General features: G+C 38.4%; 1 protein-coding gene across 10 annotated transcripts in view; it reads left to right on the plus strand.

The window, feature by feature from the left end:
- USP54 (ubiquitin specific peptidase 54) overlaps positions 1–19,430 on the plus strand; it is a 91,665-nt gene that overhangs the window by 31,786 nt on the left and 40,449 nt on the right. For all 10 annotated transcript variants that reach the window (XR_013775158.1, XR_013775159.1, XM_079312737.1 and 7 more), the window contains 2 exons: positions 13,449–14,295; positions 16,941–17,033. Coding sequence is in view for 6 of the 10 variants with exons in the window: in XM_079312737.1 (XP_079168863.1) it covers positions 14,149–14,295; positions 16,941–17,033 (240 nt within the window). In the remaining 4 variants the exon portion in view is untranslated. The remainder of the gene's footprint in view (positions 1–13,448; positions 14,296–16,940; positions 17,034–19,430) is intronic.

Here is a 19,430-nt window from a genome sequence, read left to right on the forward strand (position 1 = left end):
TCCCCTACTTTCTATCAAGTGTTGTGTTTCCAATAATTTTGTGATTATTTGAAGTCTGTCACTATTGTCTCATACTTTTCTTGGTTCAGCTTAGCAAAAAGTTTTGAAAAAATTAAACCAAACCCTCACACTATTTTGATATATTTGGTGACACTAAGCAGAAGTTTTAATTCCACAAAATGGTAAGTCCAGTTCTAGACTTTGTCATCAGAGAGAGCACAGGAGGGGGTAATAATCTATGTGTGCCAGTACTTGACATTTGGTATAATAAAATTCTGCCTGTTCTAATGCATTCCAGAGTTTTTTGAAGGAGTAACTTCTCAGGCAGTCCAAAACAGAAAAGAATTTCAAAGACATTGATCCGTACCTGGAAAATGAAGTCCCAATGTCCTTGCCCTAACTATAACTTCTTGATAAGCTGATTCAGGTCACTAACTTAGTAGGAGACAAAGCAAGCTCTGGTGGCTCCAAAATTTTGGCTTCATTTGGTTATTTAATGAGATTCCTTTCAGAGGTTGTGGGAGATGATGCATCCTCTTTCTGGAACACTGTATTTTGTGGAAGTCAGAGAAACTGTAGCCTTTTTTATTACTATTATTGTAACTGACAGTTCAGAATCCTCTTGGGGTTTTTTGACAGAAAACTATTGCAGTGGACATGCAGAAGTTTGCGTTTTTTGAAGTTGTTAATTATAATGGAGTTATGTCTGTAGGTTATAACAGTGGTTTCAAGAGTTTTAGGTGTCTTAAAAACCCAAACAGGATGATTCCAGGTTAAAGAGTTCTCTGTTTAAGGCCAGAGAAACATGACAAACAGCCTGAGGAGTGAAGGAAGCAGACTGTGGTGGCTGTCAGGATGAACAATGGTTTTGGCACACCTGCTGCTTTGCTGCTCAGCTTCTCCGTGCTTGGCAGGAAAGGAGTGATTTGGAGGATAACCAGAGAGTTTTGTAGATGTTTTGGTATGTTTCCATCTTCTCTGTGGGAGAGAAAACAGAAGCACTTGCTTTATAATGTAACTAATGGCTGGTTGAAGACTGAGACCATAAACTTTTGGGGCAGGATTTAATAATGCACTTAGAAATGTGGAAGTCAATATTATGCTAGACTTGAATGCCCTTAGAAGAGAGTGCAGGTAGACTGATTTACCATGGGAAGGGGAAGAGTTGGATATAGTCAAAACAATGTGTTAGAGAATTTTATGTTTATACTGCCCCTCTGAGTAGATATAAACATAATTAAAAAGTAAAATTAAGAGAGCTGGAACAAATGCCTTTGGAAGATTTTTTTTTTTTTTTTCAGTATGACAGTTTAACTCCATCATGTTCCAACTGATACTGTTCCCTTGATGCTTCTCCTAGAAGCTGACACATGTAAGACCAGATTAGCAGATTGCAATCATATTAATAGTATTTTTAAGTGATGTGTAATGCCATACATATTTATACAGACTTTCTCTGAAGCATCTCATGTACTTGATTTCACAAGAGGATATTGCTGTCCTAAATTGTTGAGTACCTGGATCAGCAGAGTCTATTGGAATTGGAGAACTTGGGTGTACTGGGAAAAAATGAGGATACTAAAAAGCTGGAAAATCTTCCTTTTAGTCTAGCAAAGAAAGTGCCTCTAATACTGTACTTTTTGGTCCAAGCTAAGAGCAGTTTAACTTCAAATGGAGTGAGTTCAGTTCTGATTAATGAGAAATACAAGATTTTTCCAGATCATCCACTTGCACGTGTGCACGCACACGTATTCATGATTTATTTTATTTTTCTAATCACAGAGGAAGGATGCGTAGACTCTTAATCTGGATAAAATATTCTTATTTTTTCCTGTTTCCCTTACAGGTGTGTGTATAAGGAAGTGTATAAGACTTGTTGTAATTAAGCAATGGTTAAGTAATGGATAATAATTTTAGTAACAGTGTATTGGAATGCTTTTGTCTAGTATTGAAGAAAATTTTTGTAAATGATTTCTCAAAAAAGCATTTGTCATGATTTAATGGCATGACTGAAAATATTGTGGTGTGGTAACCCTTTTTGATAAGGCTATAGCTGTTACAGATGTTGCTTTCCCAGATGTCAGGTGATTGTTCCTTGAAGCCTGGTTATTCTGAGGGGAGAGAGGACTTTTAAACAGGACAGTGTTTGGTTTTATCCTTTTATTGCCTTGCTGGTGTTCTGGATCTGAATTTTTTTTCTGCATCAAGTTGCTAATGCAACAGTTGCATCTCTTTAGCAGCTTCTTGCATTGCCAGCATATTGTCTGGGGAATTCTGGGGAAAGCAAGTTCTATTGTGCAGCATTACAATGCTTGTGGACGCCAGCCTGAAGCAACATCAGCTGTTCTTGCACTAACAGAATTTGGCAAGAGAAGGTGTGGGCACCATGTGACTGCTTTGCAACTGGAAGGTGAAGATTCTGTCCTGTGACCAGCTTTAGGGGATCCCAGTGTAGGGAGTGGTGGCTGTGTAACCTGTAAGGGAGCCTGCAGGAAGAAGCAAGCCTTAGGGACCATTTTGGAATGCCATGGCAGGATATGGAGTCCTCCACAGTTTTTAAGATGGATGTGCCTAACCCTTCTGCTGTGGTGAGTTCTCAAAAGACTGGAAGGATTTTAACATCAAAGGGACCGTATTTTATTTAAATAGTAATATGTTACTTTTTCTAAAAGGAGAGAATTTAAAAAAATCTAGGGAAGAAAAAATGAAAATAGGCTTGTGTGCAAGTTTCCTGGTACCAACTATGTCTTGCCTTCCCAGCCTGTCAGTCACTGAGTGGTCCCAAATGTCTTACTAGAAATTTTGTGCCAAGACCAGCCATACCACACAGTCCCTGGAGATTTCATCTTTGAACTCCCGTGGTATGTCCCTGAGAGGGCAGGATGGGACTGTACCCCTGCCCCCAGGGTGCTACCTGGCACAGCCACACTCTTAAAGAATTACACCCGTAATTAGGAGCCAGAAACCAAATGCTTACATAAAATGTTATCATCCTGAGACCCAGTTACTTTCCTGTTCCCTGCTGTGTGATGGAGTGGAAGAACCCCTAAAGCTGCTCTTGTCTTTTGCCTGAGACCTTTCCCCGAAGCTTCTCTGTGTTCCAGAGCTGTTCCCTGAGGCACTATGCTTAAGGAGTAACATGCATCATTGTAGGCTGGGCATTTTTTCTCTGTGGGGTAACAAAAACAATGAATCAAGTGCACAGAATATAAGACACAAGTTTAGTAAGCTGTGCTTTCTAAATTTTATATGTTCCGTGCTGGACTAAGTCAAAATATGCTTAATCCTTTGTGCTTAACATTGCAGAGAGTCCCTGTTTAAAGGGTATGTGGGTTATGTTTAGTTTCACAGGTGATTTCAGCCAGTGCAAGATCAGATTTGAGAGAGTAACAGGATTAGCTGCTTATTTTTCTGTAGAGCTCAGACCCACAGAAGTGTTGAAAAAGTTAAATTACTGCTGGGAATGAAACTGAATCTCTAAGGTGTGCATACTTTTTTTTTTTTTTTTTTTTTTATAACAGTGTAGGCTGAAATCATGTTGACTGATGTTGAGCTAGGCTGCAGTTTTCTCTAGGTGTGCTTTCACTGTTGAAATTAGTGGCTGTAACATTTGTTGTTGGCTGGGTACTTCACAGTCTTGTCAGGACAGGTCTCCTTTTTGTGTATGAAAGCATGTGTACATATCCTTAAATTTTCTCCTTGACAGTCTGTTTTAGAATAACAACAACAACAAGTTTCATTAGGGATGTTTTCCTTTCCACATGTACTAGGTGGTTAAATGTATTATAACTTTCCTGGACACCTTCAGAATTTTTAAAATTTTATCTTTAACGAGTTTCTTCAGTTGCTAAGATAAGAACTCTTGTGACCTCCCTCTTCATGATCTTTTTCTGCCAATGAGCAGCCCACAAAAAAGGTGGAAAGGGCCCTTTCACTCCTCTTGAGTGCTTCCTGGGGCTTGGGTTTTTTTCTGGTTGGGAGATGTTTTAGTTTTTAGGGGAGATAATGCAGTGTGGGTTTTTGGCTTAGATGGTTTGGGGGTTTTTGGTGTTTTTTTTATTTTTTGTAGGAAGCTTCTGGTGCTACTCAGTGGGGTCATTTTATTGCCCGGCAGAGAAAAAAAAAAAAATCATAGCTGTTGACATTCTTCTTCTTCTTCTTCTTTTTCTTACCCCAACACCCAACTGGTCTGTTCAGCTTGTATTATACTGCATTTGCACAGCTTCTGCTTCTGTGACCCATTAGGACAGAGCCTGCTTGTGCTTAACAACAGCCTCTTTCATGCTTTGTGGATCTCTCCAGGCCACAGCAGGACACAAAATAATCCCTTTTGCATTTGGTAGTTTCACAGTACTTTCCTGGTGAAGATAAAATAACCTTTCTGAATGAAAACAATAGCATCATCTCCATAAGTCTGGTTTGATAGAAGGAAATTGTGTCATTGTTTCTGCATCTTATAAATGAACAGCAGTTTGTTTGGGTTTTTCTTCCCTAGCAGATTACTTACAGATTTTAATATTTTAAAATCTTGGGAAGAGTGTTAGATGTTTTTAAAACCAGTATGTGATTAGTTTCTTACAGTAGTTTCTATTAAGACTTAGAGAACCAGTTTTTTTAACTTAAAAATTTGAATTTGTGTTTTGAATTTAATGAGGCCAGAGTTTTGTGGAAGTTCATATGCAATCTCATGGCTTCACCTTATTATTATTCTAACATAAAAGATCTATATTTCAGAAAATGTGTTTGTACAGCAATCTGCACATATGAAGCTTTCATTTTTGTGTACTAGGCAAATTTTCTGTTTGAGTTTCTGAAATGTTTGACAAAGTAACTGTCTATGACAGAAAGTATCCTTTCCCTGTTTTAGCCATCTGTGACTTTCACATTGTGAGATCTGTTAAACTTGACTTTAAGGCTTTTTTTACAATCTTTCAGAAGATGTTTTATACCCGAAGAATTCAAACAATTTATCTATTTGTAAGGGGCTTCTCAATGAAAGTAAAATGTGGGGTAGTGGAGGTAGCTGAATCTCCTCTTATACAAGGGTTCCTTTCCTGTGTTTGTAGGAACCATTTCATGACTTTGCCTATATTTGATACTTAGCTGTGAGTTCAGGATTGTTGTGCAGTAAGTTATTATCCTCTTTTCTTAAAACTCATAGAGACCTGCAAAATGGCTCTTTACTTCATAAGGTCCTGTGATAGATGAGTCTGCACCTGGGGAGAGGCACAGTATGTCCACAGCTCAGCCAGTGATGGACCAAGTTGACCAAGTCTAGTCTTGGGCTGCAGGAGCCATGGGGAGGCCATGGCAATATATTACAAACACTTTATTTGCTAGTTTGCATTGTAAAGGCTTGAGGTATGGTCACGTCTATTTGCTTCATTTTTAGAAAAAGACAGGACTGAGCTCATCAGCTCACAGAGACAGTCTTTTCCTCTGATTTCCCTAAATCCATCAATCAGATGTTTTCTTCTGCTGGCATCCTGCTTGTATAGTTCTACTACTCCTGCTTGTCTGTTCCAGGTTGTTGGTGAGGTGTATGGTGTCATGGCATGCTTCCCCCAACTGTTTGTTTCATTCTTCCATATGCTATTAACTGCTGTTGGATATGGACGTCCTGATTAAGTAAGCTATTTTTTTGTGGTGTGTGCAAGTGTTTTTCCTACTGAAGTTCCGAAGTCTTCAGTGGGTTTCACTGCAAATGCTTCTCTATGCAGAGCCAAATGAAGCAAAAATTCCTTTCCCTGTTCTTATTAGTTACACTTATTCCTCTAAAACTACATAGGAATGATCTTAAACTCAGCTTATGCATGTGTGTGCACACTCGTGATTCTGCTGAAATGTTATTTATAGCTATACAGCACAGATGATTGCTTAAAAAAGAGGAATAATCAGCATGTTGTGGATGCTGGGAGCATTTGCTTTATATTTTTATGTGAAGTATGAATCTATATAATGTTCTGCAGTGCAGCATTGTTCCTTCTGCTTGTCAGTTTTAGCAAAACAGAAAAAATGATGTAAGCATTTAATATTGGGACCCAGCAAAGGCACCATAAACTGCTGCTCACTCTGCCTTTACTCTCTGTTTCTGTGAGTTCCTCTATACTGCTTTAATTTTGCACCTTGGTATGTTATTAGTCTGTCAAGAACCTGAGAATTACAATCTGTCTTGATACGTAGTACTGGTGGTATAGATAAAACACAAAATACAGTGAACTAATACTTTAATCTAGAATTGTTATTTTAGTACCAAATACTGTCCTGAGCAAAGAGGGAGGGAATAATTGCTTTTATGGTACTAGCAAATACATTATCTGGCCCCACCTGTTGGTCACAAGGGAGGTGGGAATTGTTGCTGAGCTCTGTGGAAGTTTTCACTAGCCAGTGTTATCCATAGGTCCATTGTGCATGTGTTGAGGAACTGATTTCTGCTGTGGATGTCATCTTTTCCCTTGAGCATTACTGAGAGACAGCAGTGCATTGCAGTATTTGGCTGTGAGATTCGTAGCACATCAACAGAAAAACATATTTTTCCACCCAGACGCTGTCCATCTGTTTGATCAAAGTCTGTTGCTTCTCTCAATGTGTTGCTGCCTTTGCTTAATCTTTGTTGTGTTTCCTTTGAAATCAAAAGTACTAATGGAGCTGGACTTCTTCTGTTTGCCTGTTCTCTTGCAAAATCTGTTTCTTGTATGGTTATTATTCTATATAGATGTATGTGTATTTCCACATTCAAACATATCAGAAATTACTGGTTTTATATGGGTTTGTGGTGCTGTAATGTGAGCAGCATATGATTTGGGAGTTGATTGCTACTGACTTCTGTTTTAAGCAGAGAAAGGGGTGTGAAGATTGACGGGAGAACTCACAGTTATAACAAGGTAGCAGTTACAGAGGAGAAAGAATTTTTCTCTTCGGCAGTGAAAAATCTGCAAGGTCGGGAAAAGAATGGCAGCAGGATTTTAGGATTTAGAAAGTTCTCAGTCATTAAGCCATATGTGGTTGAATACTGCTGACTACTTCTGGAATCTTTTAGGGCTCTTAAGTCATTCTTGGACTGGAATTCACAAGCCAGAGTACAAATCCCTTGTTTTTTTTGTATCAGTGGTGTTTCCAATGGAAGAGAGAGATGAGATCGTTTGTTAATAAGGTGCCATGTAAAAATGGGCCTTGAAATCTTTTGGCAATAGCTAATATCTGTAGAATACAGAATTTTGCAATCAAAATGTTTGCATCTGGAGACCGAATCAAATGCTAAATTAATCTTAAAGTTCCACTTTGTAAAGTCAAGGTAGAGATTTGGAAAGGGAGTAACTGGTAGCAAGAGGCTGGCTGAGCTTTCACTTGAGTCAAACCAGAACCTTCCCTTTCACCCTTGGATTGACAGCTGCCTATTTGTCATGTTTTCCTGTGTTACACATGATTGATTAGTGATGTTTAACTGGTTTTGAGCAATTGCATAACATTTTAAGCTGCTGTGTTTTTCCTATTTATCCAAACTCCCCAAGTTTCATGCAGAGTGGGATGGAAAGCTGATTTCACCCTACCCTTCTTCCTTGAGAAATGTCCAGGAGCAGCCTGGGGTAAGGTAGAGTGTTTTTGGGTCTTGGGAGATTAAACTTTGATTTCATATAGGAAGTAATAGAAAACTTGAGGATAAGCACTTTGGAAGTCCAGGTGAGTTAAAATGTAGGATTTTATTATCATGTACAGCAGTCTTAGAATTGAACAGCTGTGAAGGGTAGATCTGAGGGAGTACAGATGGTTTTGAATGACTTTGAAGGACTGGACAAACTTTCTTAATTTTATCTATTTTCCTTGCCTCTCCAGCTGTCAGAAAAGTTGCTGAGATAGCAGGGCTGTCTAACTTAAGGGTGACTGCTCCTTCCAAAGGGTTTTGGAAGTAAGACCAGTGGGCTTATCTGCCTCCATTCCCTGTAACCTCCCCAGAAAATGCATGTGCTGAAAGTACCATGATGCATGAGATCAGTGGTTATTAATAAAATGGTTTTTTCTATCAGTAGAACCTCTATCTGGGGAGCAAAATGTGTTTTGGCAATAAGCCCCACAGAACATAATGTGGCATTTGCATCTTTAGCTCTGACCTCCACTCTCATTGTTTGTCTTTGAACAGAAGCCCTTTATTGTTTATTTTATACTGTGCTTTTATCAGTTGGAGTCTTTAAGAAGATATACTTTACTCTAGAAACTTCTAGATCATCTTGCAGCTTAAGTAATTGTTGATCAGAAAAGACTGTAATGCTGGCTTTAGATATTGAGAGTTCTGTTTGGACTTTTTATTTGTTTTTTAATTATAATTTGCCTTTGAATAATTGTCATGTTGTACTGAAGCTCCTTACCAGATGGGTTTTAATAGCTTTTCTCATTATTTCAGAGGCAGATGGATATTCTGAGTCCTCTTAACTGTTTTATGAAAGTCTGGACACAGATACTTTACTGTCTCAATAGCTGTACAGGATAAGTGACATACTTTTCCATTATTCCAAACAAAAGTCTGTGTGGCTGTCAGCACAGAATACAGGTGTTTATCAGCTGATGTCCTTATTTCAGGAAGTGCTGCAGAAAAGACTGCGAAGACTAACCCTGGAGGAGAATTTTCTGCATTTCAAAGCCAATGGCTTTCTGCTGGTTTTCGGTGGTTTTTTGGGTTTTTTTTGTTTTTTTTTTTTTTAAACTGTGAAAGATGCACTTTAAATAGATTTGGCTGACTGTCAGGCTTAAAATCAAATGATTCAGATTAGGTAAGAGTTTGCAAGATTTTATTACACTGCTTTAAGAGGCAGTCCACCAGGGTTTTATAAAACCTACAGACATTTTGGGTGAGGAAGTTTTGTAAGGAGAATGTTTTGCTATGAAGAGTATTTTCATGTAGTATAAAGCTATGCTTGACCCCAGCACCTTACAGTCTCACTTTGGAGTGTTTCTGCAGAATGTGATCTCATGCTTGTTGTTGGTCTGAGCAGTTAACAGCAATGTAGAGTAGATTGGTTTTCATATTTCATGGTTTCTTGGTTGTTGGTTTGAAAAGTTGGTATAAAAATACATTCTTTCTTCATAAAATTGTTCGTCTTTTTTTCTTCCTGTAACTGTAGAAGCGTAATCTATAGAAATGGCAACATTGCCACATTGGGGAAATGCATTCCTAAAAGGTGTTTGCCCTTGGGTGTTTTGACTACAGTTTCTCCTATTGGTTGATAGGCTGACTAAGTGCAGTGGTAGTGATCAAAAATAATGTTTATGCTGAGTTTTGCTTGCTGTTCTGTCTAGTCTTTTCCATTTTTGTTTGTATTATCTTGTGTTGATCTTTCTGAAATGGCCTTCACTGTGTCTTCTGTAGAAACCTGTAGTGTTTGATCAGGCTTGCTGTATCTGTACACTCTGAGGAAGTACATCCATGGATATGGGGAAATGTGTTTTTAGTCTTCATTCCAAGATTATTTTGATGGTCTTTATCACCAACTTTTAGCCAGACATTCGGATAATTTGCTTCTGGTAAATGGAAGGATTTCTCTGGTGTCTGAAAGAGTATTTCTCATAACCTTGACAAACTCTTTTCCAAAAAGGCTCTGAGAAGTTAGCCTAAGTTCTCTGGTACTCAAAACTTTGTCTACAACACTTGGGAGACTGAGAATTGTACAATAGTACGTGGAACAAAAGAAGACCAGTATGAGTCTGTTGTGGGAAACAATGGCACTGTGAGGTGCTGTCAGTTCCCAGTTCCTGGTTCCACGCAGCTCCACCCAGCAGGCACAAGTGGCCCAGAGCAGGGTAATCAGGTTGCTCCTTTAACAGGAAGACTGACAAATTGACAACAGGAGCATTACAGACTCTTCCCTGCCCCTTTCTCCCAGCAGAGCCATCAAGGCTTGGAAATGGATGTATAAAGCAGAATTTTTTCCCCACTGTTGTCCCATTTGTACTGTGAAAAAATTCTTGGCAACAGAGATGAATGTAAATTACCTTTTTGTTGTTGTACTTAATTGTCTAGGTGAGCAAATAAATCTGTCTCGTATTTCTGGCTAGCTAAGAATCTCAAAAAGAAGAGATTCTCAAGAGGAGGAAATCATCTTCTTTTGCTTCTGTCAGGTCACTTCCCTCTTCACTCCTTTCTTTATCCAGCCTTATGGTTATTTGGTATTGGGAATCTTTTCACCTTTATATTTTATTTCATTACCTTCAAGATGGAATTTAAACTGACTTGCAAAGCTGACTATATTTTGGGATGTCTAAGCTAAATTAAGACTGTAATATTGATATCTCTGCAATTAAATATAACTTAATCCATGCAGAAATCCACAGTTACTTCCATCACTACAGGTATAGAGAGAAAGTGTGTTCTCAAGCCTTTATTTCTACAAACTTTCCATCTAGCTGAGAACAGCCATGGGATTATTCTTGTGCCTCTTCACTGAAAGAGTCAAATTTAGAAGCCAACTGGGTGAAAACATACAACAAAATCCATTGTCTTGGACAAGTCTGTCTTTTTTTATCAAAAAGATCTTGATTTCAAAGCCGTTTCTCTCGTCTTTAAGTTTTAGAAGTGTTGCAGCATTTGAAGGCATGATTTGCCCTCAACACCATTAGTCTGTTCCCTACCATCAGAATAGATTGAAATCTATTGAAATCAGAATCAGGTGGTAGGATACTGGGGGAAAGAAGTCTCTTCTCTAAAATCAGGCACATTCACACATTGAAGGATTTACGTTGTTCTGTGTTTTGAAAGTTTTTTCAGAAATTTAGGTAATAAACACTAAATTCTAGACCTCTGCTTTTATTTAATAGTGTGATAAATACTTAATTGATGGTTTCAGCCATACATAGTTCTATATGGAGGCATCTTGGTTCCTAAACAGGATTGTTCTAATTCAGCCGAATGCTTGGATTGGTGATTCAAGCAATAGCCTTAAATATTTGGCTAAGTGAGACTGCAGTGAGAGGGATGTTACATTCCACACACCCCTCCTCCTCACTCCCAAAAATGAACAATGACAGTGGGACCTTACCAGAGAATAAAGGATGCAGAGGATGTTATGTTTCTGTGTGATTGATTTAGCAAGGGAATATGGGGATAAACAGGGTCTTGAAATCTTCTTTGGTACATCTTGTAGAGTGTTCTGCTCTGCTGTCAAAGGACAGACTCTGGTTTCTTCAGGCCAGGAGTATGTGCTGAACCATGGCCAGCCTTCCTGAAGGAAGCTGCTACAAAGCAGCAGGAAGTTCTAGAATGTTGGGTTTGCCTTTTTATTATATATTCTTTTTCTATTTTTAATATTTTATTTACCCCTCATTAAAGCATTTGTATAATTAAACATTAAACATTTAATGTGAGTTGTTATATTTTGCTGGTAAGTTTTTTAGGGGTTGGTAGAGTGCAAAACTGTGATCTGGTCATCTGGTTTTATCCTAACTGGGTGGTTACCAGCTTAAGTGTTTTTTGCTTGTCCTTAGCTTTGCAAAGGCAGTGTAGCCAAATGAGCAAACTGAACATGCTCCTGTGAGCAGTCATGGTGGTAAGAAATCAGTTCTGCTAAGCCTGAGCTTACTAAGCTTGCACAGTTGCTGTGAGGGCTAGGGCCAGCTTGATGTAGTCTTGCTGCCATGGCAGGTGAACTGCAAAGCCTCTAATCTTGAATTTTGTTCTAAGACAATAAAAATAAACTAAAAGAAAAATGTATTCACTTTGTCATATCTGATGTAGCTTTGCTCAAAAGGTGTTCAAAAGTTAGCTTTACAGCCCATTTTGAGAGCAGAGTCTTGTTTTGAACTTGAAGTCTACTCAATAGGTGCAGCTGTGCATCTTTGGCATGTTTTTGATTGTGTTTTTCTTTGTTTGTAGGTGCTGTGGAGAGAAGACCAAGTGTTTGGCTCAATGGTTTTAGTGAGGCAGCACAGAGTGTGCCTGTCTTGGTTCATTATACACAGCACTCTGCTCTGTCTGTGACACACAGGCTTAGCCACTGCACCCATTGCAAGTGGTGTTGCTTTACACAGATCCCTAAATTGATCCCTAAATATCTCACACAGTATGGTTGGCTCATGATTCATGAAGGGGGTTGAGCAAAGAAAGGGGGCTGAGGCTGAAATTGCTTTGAAATGACTCCTGAATAAGTTCAGCACTCAGGAATGTTGCGTGACAGGCACGGTAATGGTCTGTGTCTGCAGGCTTGCAAGTGCAGTCTGAAATTTTGCATGGCACACTGGAACCAGGACTACTCATCTGGGAGGAGATAGTTGTTTGCCTTAAAGCAGTGCTGAGACTTCTTTAATATTTGTAGAATGAGTTTAACAGAAGTACAAATGAAGTATTACTAGAAGGGACTGTGTTAGGCTGCTGTAACACATTTGCAGGTATTTAAGAAGTTCTTTTGATAGGAGATGAAAAATTTGTAATTGTATGGAAGGTGAAGAACATGCCTTCACAGATACCCAGGGTATCTTTGTAAGGTATTATACTCTCAGTTAATTTTTCCTGATGTATAAACCGTACATGTGTCTATTTTCTAGTGACTTCATGCTGCAATTAATGCTTTAATACATTTGGAGTAGAGTCATCTTGCTCATACCAGCCCTAATATGTAATTTCAATTGTTATTATTTCTATCAAAAGTGGCATAATTCTAGATGTCATTGGGAATGTTAGTGGAAAATACTGTGCAAGTTTCTGTAAATAAGGGTGGACTATGCTTGAGAGAACTTAAAAAATAAGTATTTCCATATATCTTGTAGTTCCCGTTTCTAGAAATTTCTTAAATTATTTTTTTCCCAGTTTCTTGTAGATGAAGAGAGAGTGAACTGGTGGTGGGAAGAGCACTTTCTGTTGAATAATTGTTCTGGCTTCTTCAGAAGCTTCTATGCCTTTTATAAGGCATCATATTTACATAGATTATGTAGCATTTTAGAGGTACACGTAGTTTCTGATGAAGGAAATTTGGAGACTTTTTTTCTTAAGAGTGCAGTGGGTTGCCAGCTTAGGGATGAGCCTTGTGCCTTCTATGTTCAGTGCAAAATCCCAGTTTTAGGGCGGAGAATGTGCTACCATGTATTCATAGAACCACAAATCCTCGTGTAACTGTTGGAACGAATAAGATATGTTAAAAAAAACAACACTATGAGATTGTAAAGGATATGTTTGACTACTGCTGTGGGGTTCACTTGAATGTTGCGGTTTATTTTTTTAATCTAGTTTCCTTCTTAACCTTGCCAGCATACTCCAAGCCTCCTTGCTCTTACATGCTTTTCTCAGACTCCTCTGTTCTTTTCCATATTACTTTATTTTTTGGGTGGAGGAGCATTTATATTTTTTGCTTTGTCTCTGAAGATTCAGTGTATTGTGGGAGGTGAGGCAACACTGGTCTTGGCAGAACACCACAAAACCAAGAGAGTAATTAAATGACGCAAGCCTTTGATTATTTTTCTCTCTCAAGCTTTCTGGCACGGCTGGGCATTCCGATTGCAAAAGGAGGATCGGGAGAAGAAATTTCTAAAGATCGCACGCAGAATTAGAAGAACTGTGTCAGAGGCTTCTTGCTTCTCTACAGCTCTTCGCTCTCAAGTTCTGGAGTTACTTCTTTTTCCCCTGTGAGGATAATGTCTCTCTCATCACCCAAGATACATGTAACTGAAAAGGAGCTGCCAAGGTTGTGTTTTGCTTTCTTTGCTCCCTTACTGAGTGGATTTTCCCCATCTTCTTCGGGAGGACTATAGAAGGATTACAGAAGCTGCGTTTTTGGGGGTGTGGGAGGAAGTTGCGGTTTTTCTCATCTTGAGTCTGGGACCTCCTTGATTTGCTGTTTGTTCTCTGAAGTTACTGCCTGGTTCAAAAAGGGAGAAGCAGCATAACATGAACTTGCACAATCGTGGATTCCTTCCCTTTGCAAATGTTCTATGTGACTGCTTTTAAAGGAGGATTTGTATGCATAAGCAGCAAATGAAGAATAGTATCCCAGGCTGAATTTAAAAGAAGCAAACTTCTTGACTCCTGGCAAAAGGATAAATACTGTTTAAACTATAGTTTAAGGAAGAACAAGTGTTGTTCCAGTTTCAAATTTTTTGCAAGGAAGCATCTGATCAAATCAAATACTCTGCCATCCTAAACCTACTACCTTCTGCAGCTGAAACTGGAAGATGTCTTGGAAAAGGAATTACTTTTCTGTGGGTCGGGGGAATGTACAGGGCATGTTTACTCCACGAAATACCACCTCAATAGCACCCAGCAAAGGTCTCAGCAATGAACCAGGACAGAACAGTTGCTTCCTGAATAGTGCGCTGCAGGTAAGAGCACAGAATAAAGAATGTTTCTTGTTTTGCCCTCTGTCTGTTTTGCTAGGCACTGTGCAACAAATACAGCTGAACTTGAATATGTAATTGTTGGTGTGCCTAGATATAATAAAGCTACATTTGGAAAAGCAGATTAAGTTATTGAACAGCTTTTTAATTTTCAGGTTTTCCTGGTGAATTGGACAGCATTTACACAGTAATCATTTACTGTACTTGCATATCTTGTTTGTGTCAGCTTGTAGAATGTCAACCAAAGCTAAAAATATACAAAGAAAATATATTTTAAAATAATAGGATATTGCATAGCTTGCAGAATGCATACTCCTTAAAAGTAAATTTAACTTTTTTGTTGAACCAGTCAAGGTCAAGGTTTGATAATAACTATGCAAGATCCATTTTATGTAGTTCAGTTTTTGTTCTGGCTACTGCTTTGTAGCTTAGTTTAAATGTCTGAGTGTTTATCTTTTCATTTAGAAGAAAAACCTTTTCTGGTGCCAAATTCAGTGGAGTGGTATGACTGCTGTAAAGGTGTTGTCACCATTTGCTTTGAATGTTGTTGTCACCAGATGCTTTGAATGTCTGCTGGTTGAGATTCATTTTGGCAGCAGGGCTTAAAACCCCTTCACATCAGTTTCCATTCCTTCATATGACTTGTCTATTTAGTGCAGACTGTATCACTGTGAGTTTGATTTGTTTGTTTTTTTCCATGGACACAATCAGGTTCTTGACTAACTTCAGGATTCCATATAGCCCCAGAACAAATAATACAAAAATGTATACCTCAATAGGCTTAATATGTTAGGAATTACAGGGCAAAGAGAAGTTTCTAGTGATGTTCTGTATCAATTACCTTTATTAAGCTGTAAGGTATAACAACTGGCTGCTTCCTAATATTGAGTTAGTGAGCCTAGGTCTGGACTAAGTAGATCCTAATACCAGCTGCATGCCATACATGAAGATGGAAGCATATGACCTGGTCTTTACTACAGAAACCCTCTTCTTTTAAAGCTGAAGAGAGATAGGATACTCAAAATACTTATAATCAAAGCTGAATTTAAAAAAAATAAGGCGAGATGGTAATCATTTCATAAAATACCTCTGGGGTTTATTCTAATATATTAATATTTAGTCTGAAATGCTCTTGAATGTTTGTTGCTCCTTTCTCTTATGAATTTCTCTAAACATTCAAGCTAAACTCCAAAGACAATTAGACTCATTTGGACTCAAATTGGACTCATTCCTAAACGTAATTTTTTTGTCCTTTTGTAAAGTCTGCAGTAGTTCTTCAGGAATGTTTGTGTGTAATCAGATGTTTTCAAGGCTTATGTTGCCTCCCAGGCCCTTAAGTATAGGGATGGTTTGAGTATAAACACAGCCATTGCAATTATGAATTTTGGGGAAGTTACAGATTATATTTAAAAATGCATTTACTGAATATTACATATTACTATGGTTTAAGTAAATAAATCATTCCAGTTGAAAACACTTCTTGAAACCAGCACACACTTTGCCAGGGTACTAAATTTTTTCTAGCCAGTTGCTCTAGGCAAATTAATCAGAAATAAGAAGTTTGGTTTCTCTGTTTGTGCTAATGAAGCATTTAGCCAGTCACATGTCAGCCTGGACCTTGCTGCTCTGTCCGGAACCTGGTAGGATGTGATTTAGGTCAGAGCTGCTTTCAGTGCAGCCTTCTGCCTTCTGAAAGGCTGGTGACTGAGGTTTGCAGGGAAGTCCAGTTACTGTTAGTTTGAACTGAAATAGCCAGTGCTGACCACATTTATACATAAAGACCTCACTGTAGAACATCTCAGAGATGGATATTGTTGATATTTTACACATACAAGTTGGAATAATTTCCCAAGAGTGCACAGATTTAGTGGTAAAATGGAAGAATAAAAGACCATGGTGCTATTAGAGCAAATGTCACCTCTCACTGTTGCTAGCAGAAGATGTAAAAGCCTGCTTGCTTTTCTATGCTTTGACTCTACCTAGTCACACACCTGTTATTGCCACCATACCTGTCCTGAGAGAAAGGTGTAAGTGCCCTAACAGGCTTGGGTTAGTAATCATGGCCTGTGAGGACACCTAGTAATGACAATATTGGGCATAACGGATTTTAGTACTCTACTGTTTTCACTTGCACAAACTTGTTACTGTATGTGCTGTTGGTACTCCATTTTTTCAGTACTTGGGCTTTCTGCTCAGAGCAAGAAAGCTGTGTAGGAGGAAAGGAGGAGTTTCATCCCCAGCAGTCCATGGGCTGTCCTCAGCAGCTCTGCTCAGCCTCATGGTGTGGTTGCCCAGCAGCCAGCCCTGGTGCCAGCATAGTGGAGCCGTCAGAGCAGGTGCTGTTTAACCCAACAAGGCCACATGGATGGACAAGTTTTCTAACCTAAAAGCACATGGCAAGAAATTCAGAGGAAGGTCATACTGTAAATTAGCATGTGAAGGTTACAGCTAAAGAACAAAATTGAGAACCTCAACTTGCAGTTAGATGAAAGGCATCCCTTTTAAAGGTGATCACTGATGACACTGGTGTACTTCTTAGATTATTCAGCATATGCAGTGTGCTCAGAAGCTTAGGCAATATTTTATTTTATATATTCATAAAATTGCCTGTGTCCCTTTTTCTGTTTTAGGTTCTCTGGCACCTGGACATTTTTCGCCGCAGTTTCCGGCAGATCACAACGCACAAATGTATGGGTGATTCTTGCATCTTCTGTGCTCTTAAGGTAAAAGTTAGAAATACATTGGAAACCCATTCTTTAAAAATATTAATAGAAATATTTATGATATTTCATTAATACTTGTAATCAAACTTGCACCTGAAGATTTGTGAGAAAAAGGTAAATGTGGTAGCTATTGGTCCAAGATCCAGTGTCTAAAATGTGTTCAGCTAAAAAATTGTGAAAATACTGGTGGTATAGTTTCAGTTGCAAGGACTCTTCCTAATGGTGTTCGGGTCATTGTGAGTCTCCATTACTTTGGGCAGTAAAATACAAGTTTGCTTTATTTTTTCCAATTTATCACTTGATATACAAATATAATAGCATATGTAGTCAGTATGCTCATCAGCATTTACCTTTCCCTTCTGAGCTTCTTCAAATGTCAGATGGGGAAGGCCATTTAGCTAAGCCTTTCTGTTCAAAACTGTTGATTATGTAAGACTAAAAGGCTATTTTCTACTGTAAATATTGATGTTTGCATTAAATGGCTCAGTTCTTTGTAGTCTCTGTTTTAAAAAACATCAATTCTGTTTGTAGCTGCAGATTCAATAACTGAATGTCATAGAGGCTGCCTGGAGAGAGATCTAGGTGCTAGCTTTGATTTTGGGTACTGCTATGTACTTGAGTAAATTGTGCAATCCTGTGTCTCTGTTTGTCTCTATCAATTAATTTGTTGCACTTCTGGGGGTTTTTTGTGGCCTTCTTTCTAAATTTTGCTAGCTCAATCCCCTGGCTTCTTGTGGGAGAAATGGACATGATGCGAACATGATGAAAATACCAGCTTTAATCTTTCTCAGCAGTGATTTTCCTTTCTGAAATTGAGACTTAGACGTCTTCTTTTATCACAAATGCATTGTAAAATCCAACTAAATACATACTAATTGTGGGAGAATTTGTGTCATGAATTCTATGTACATAATGAAAATGACAACATTTATAAAAATGACCAAATAGAGAGTGCAGGCTTAAATTAAGATCGTCTGACATTCTCAGGCCATATTTATGGTACAACAGCTGTCTTGCTGTTGTTAAGGAGTATCATAAGTGCCCTAGTAGAGACAGTCTTGAAATGAGTCATCTAGTGAGCTTTTGGGCTGTTGTTGAAGAGTTTTCCTGGTGAGTGTGCAGCAGCAAAGGGGAGACTATTAGGGTGTGAAGTGAGATAATTCGTCTTTTTTTGAAGGGAAATTTGTCTCAAGACATATCTGTTGAAGTGATGAGACAGGATGATATTTACAGCAGTATCATCAGAAGAGGATGTAACAGTGGTTAGCAGCAAGAAGTGAGATACAGCCATTCAGACACAGAAAAGATGGAGTATTAAATATACCTCCTTCCTTAAAGGGGAATGACAAAACTTAGTCATGATCTGGTTGGAGTTCATTAAGTTCAGTGGGATAATTTAAAGGTGTTTTTTGGATCATGCCCTTGAGTAATATCAAGTGATTATTGGTATTCTTTGTTAGCCAAGATTAGGTCAGAGAGAAGAGGATTTAGGAATTTACCATGAATGTAAGCTTTTGCCATTCTGGGATTTAACCTAAAAGCATGATAAAGGAAAGAGCAGGAGATCAGACAGGCTCTGCCATGAATGAAGGTAGACTCTCAACTCTGCACCAGAGTCCAGGATTTAATATGAAGATAATAGTTAAAAGCCTTTCTGTACTGGGTACTGAAAAAGAGGGAGAGAGATGTGAAAGGATAAAAAGGAGAGGATGAACTTTTGTGGTACTGGTCTTGAAAGAAGAACTGCAGAAAAAGATGCATGTGAATTAGCAATACCAGTGTGAGAGAGAAAGCACTACAGGAAAACTGGAGGATGACAGGATCTCTGGAATATATGTATTAAAAGCAGACATTGGGTCAAAGAATGTTTAGTTTTGTTGGTAAAATCCTTCATTTTGATGTCTTGAAGTGTGTAGTGTGCTATTATAAACTTGGAAATGACAGGTGGTGTGGCAGAATTCACAAATTCTATGCCTGCAGCCATATGTTTATTTTTTAAATTAAGCAGCTTTTGAAACATTTGCTGCTCTCTCTTTTCACTCTCAGATATCTGCAAAGATTGTGTATGTGTTTGTGTGTGTTTTTTGTTTTGTTTGGTTTTTTCCTACCTGAAGTTCTTAGCAATAATTTTCCTAGCTGGGAATTGTCACAGCCCTTAATTTCCAATAAAGCAATAATATTGCAGCAATTCCTCTACTACTTTTGCACATTTTGGGAAACTTGTGTCTGGTTTTGTGCAGAATTCCTAGAGCTGACAAAAACTCTAAAGAACATGTAAGCAATAAAGAATTACCTAGTCAAGTATTTATGAATGTGGACAGTAACCAAAACTTGATAAAATAAATAAATTCCAACTGGATCCAAAGGAAAAAGTTTGCATTTACTCTACCTGCAGTC

Source organism: Erithacus rubecula, assembly GCF_903797595.1.
Source record: "Erithacus rubecula genome assembly, chromosome: 9".
Taxonomy (NCBI): domain Eukaryota; kingdom Metazoa; phylum Chordata; class Aves; order Passeriformes; family Muscicapidae; genus Erithacus; species Erithacus rubecula.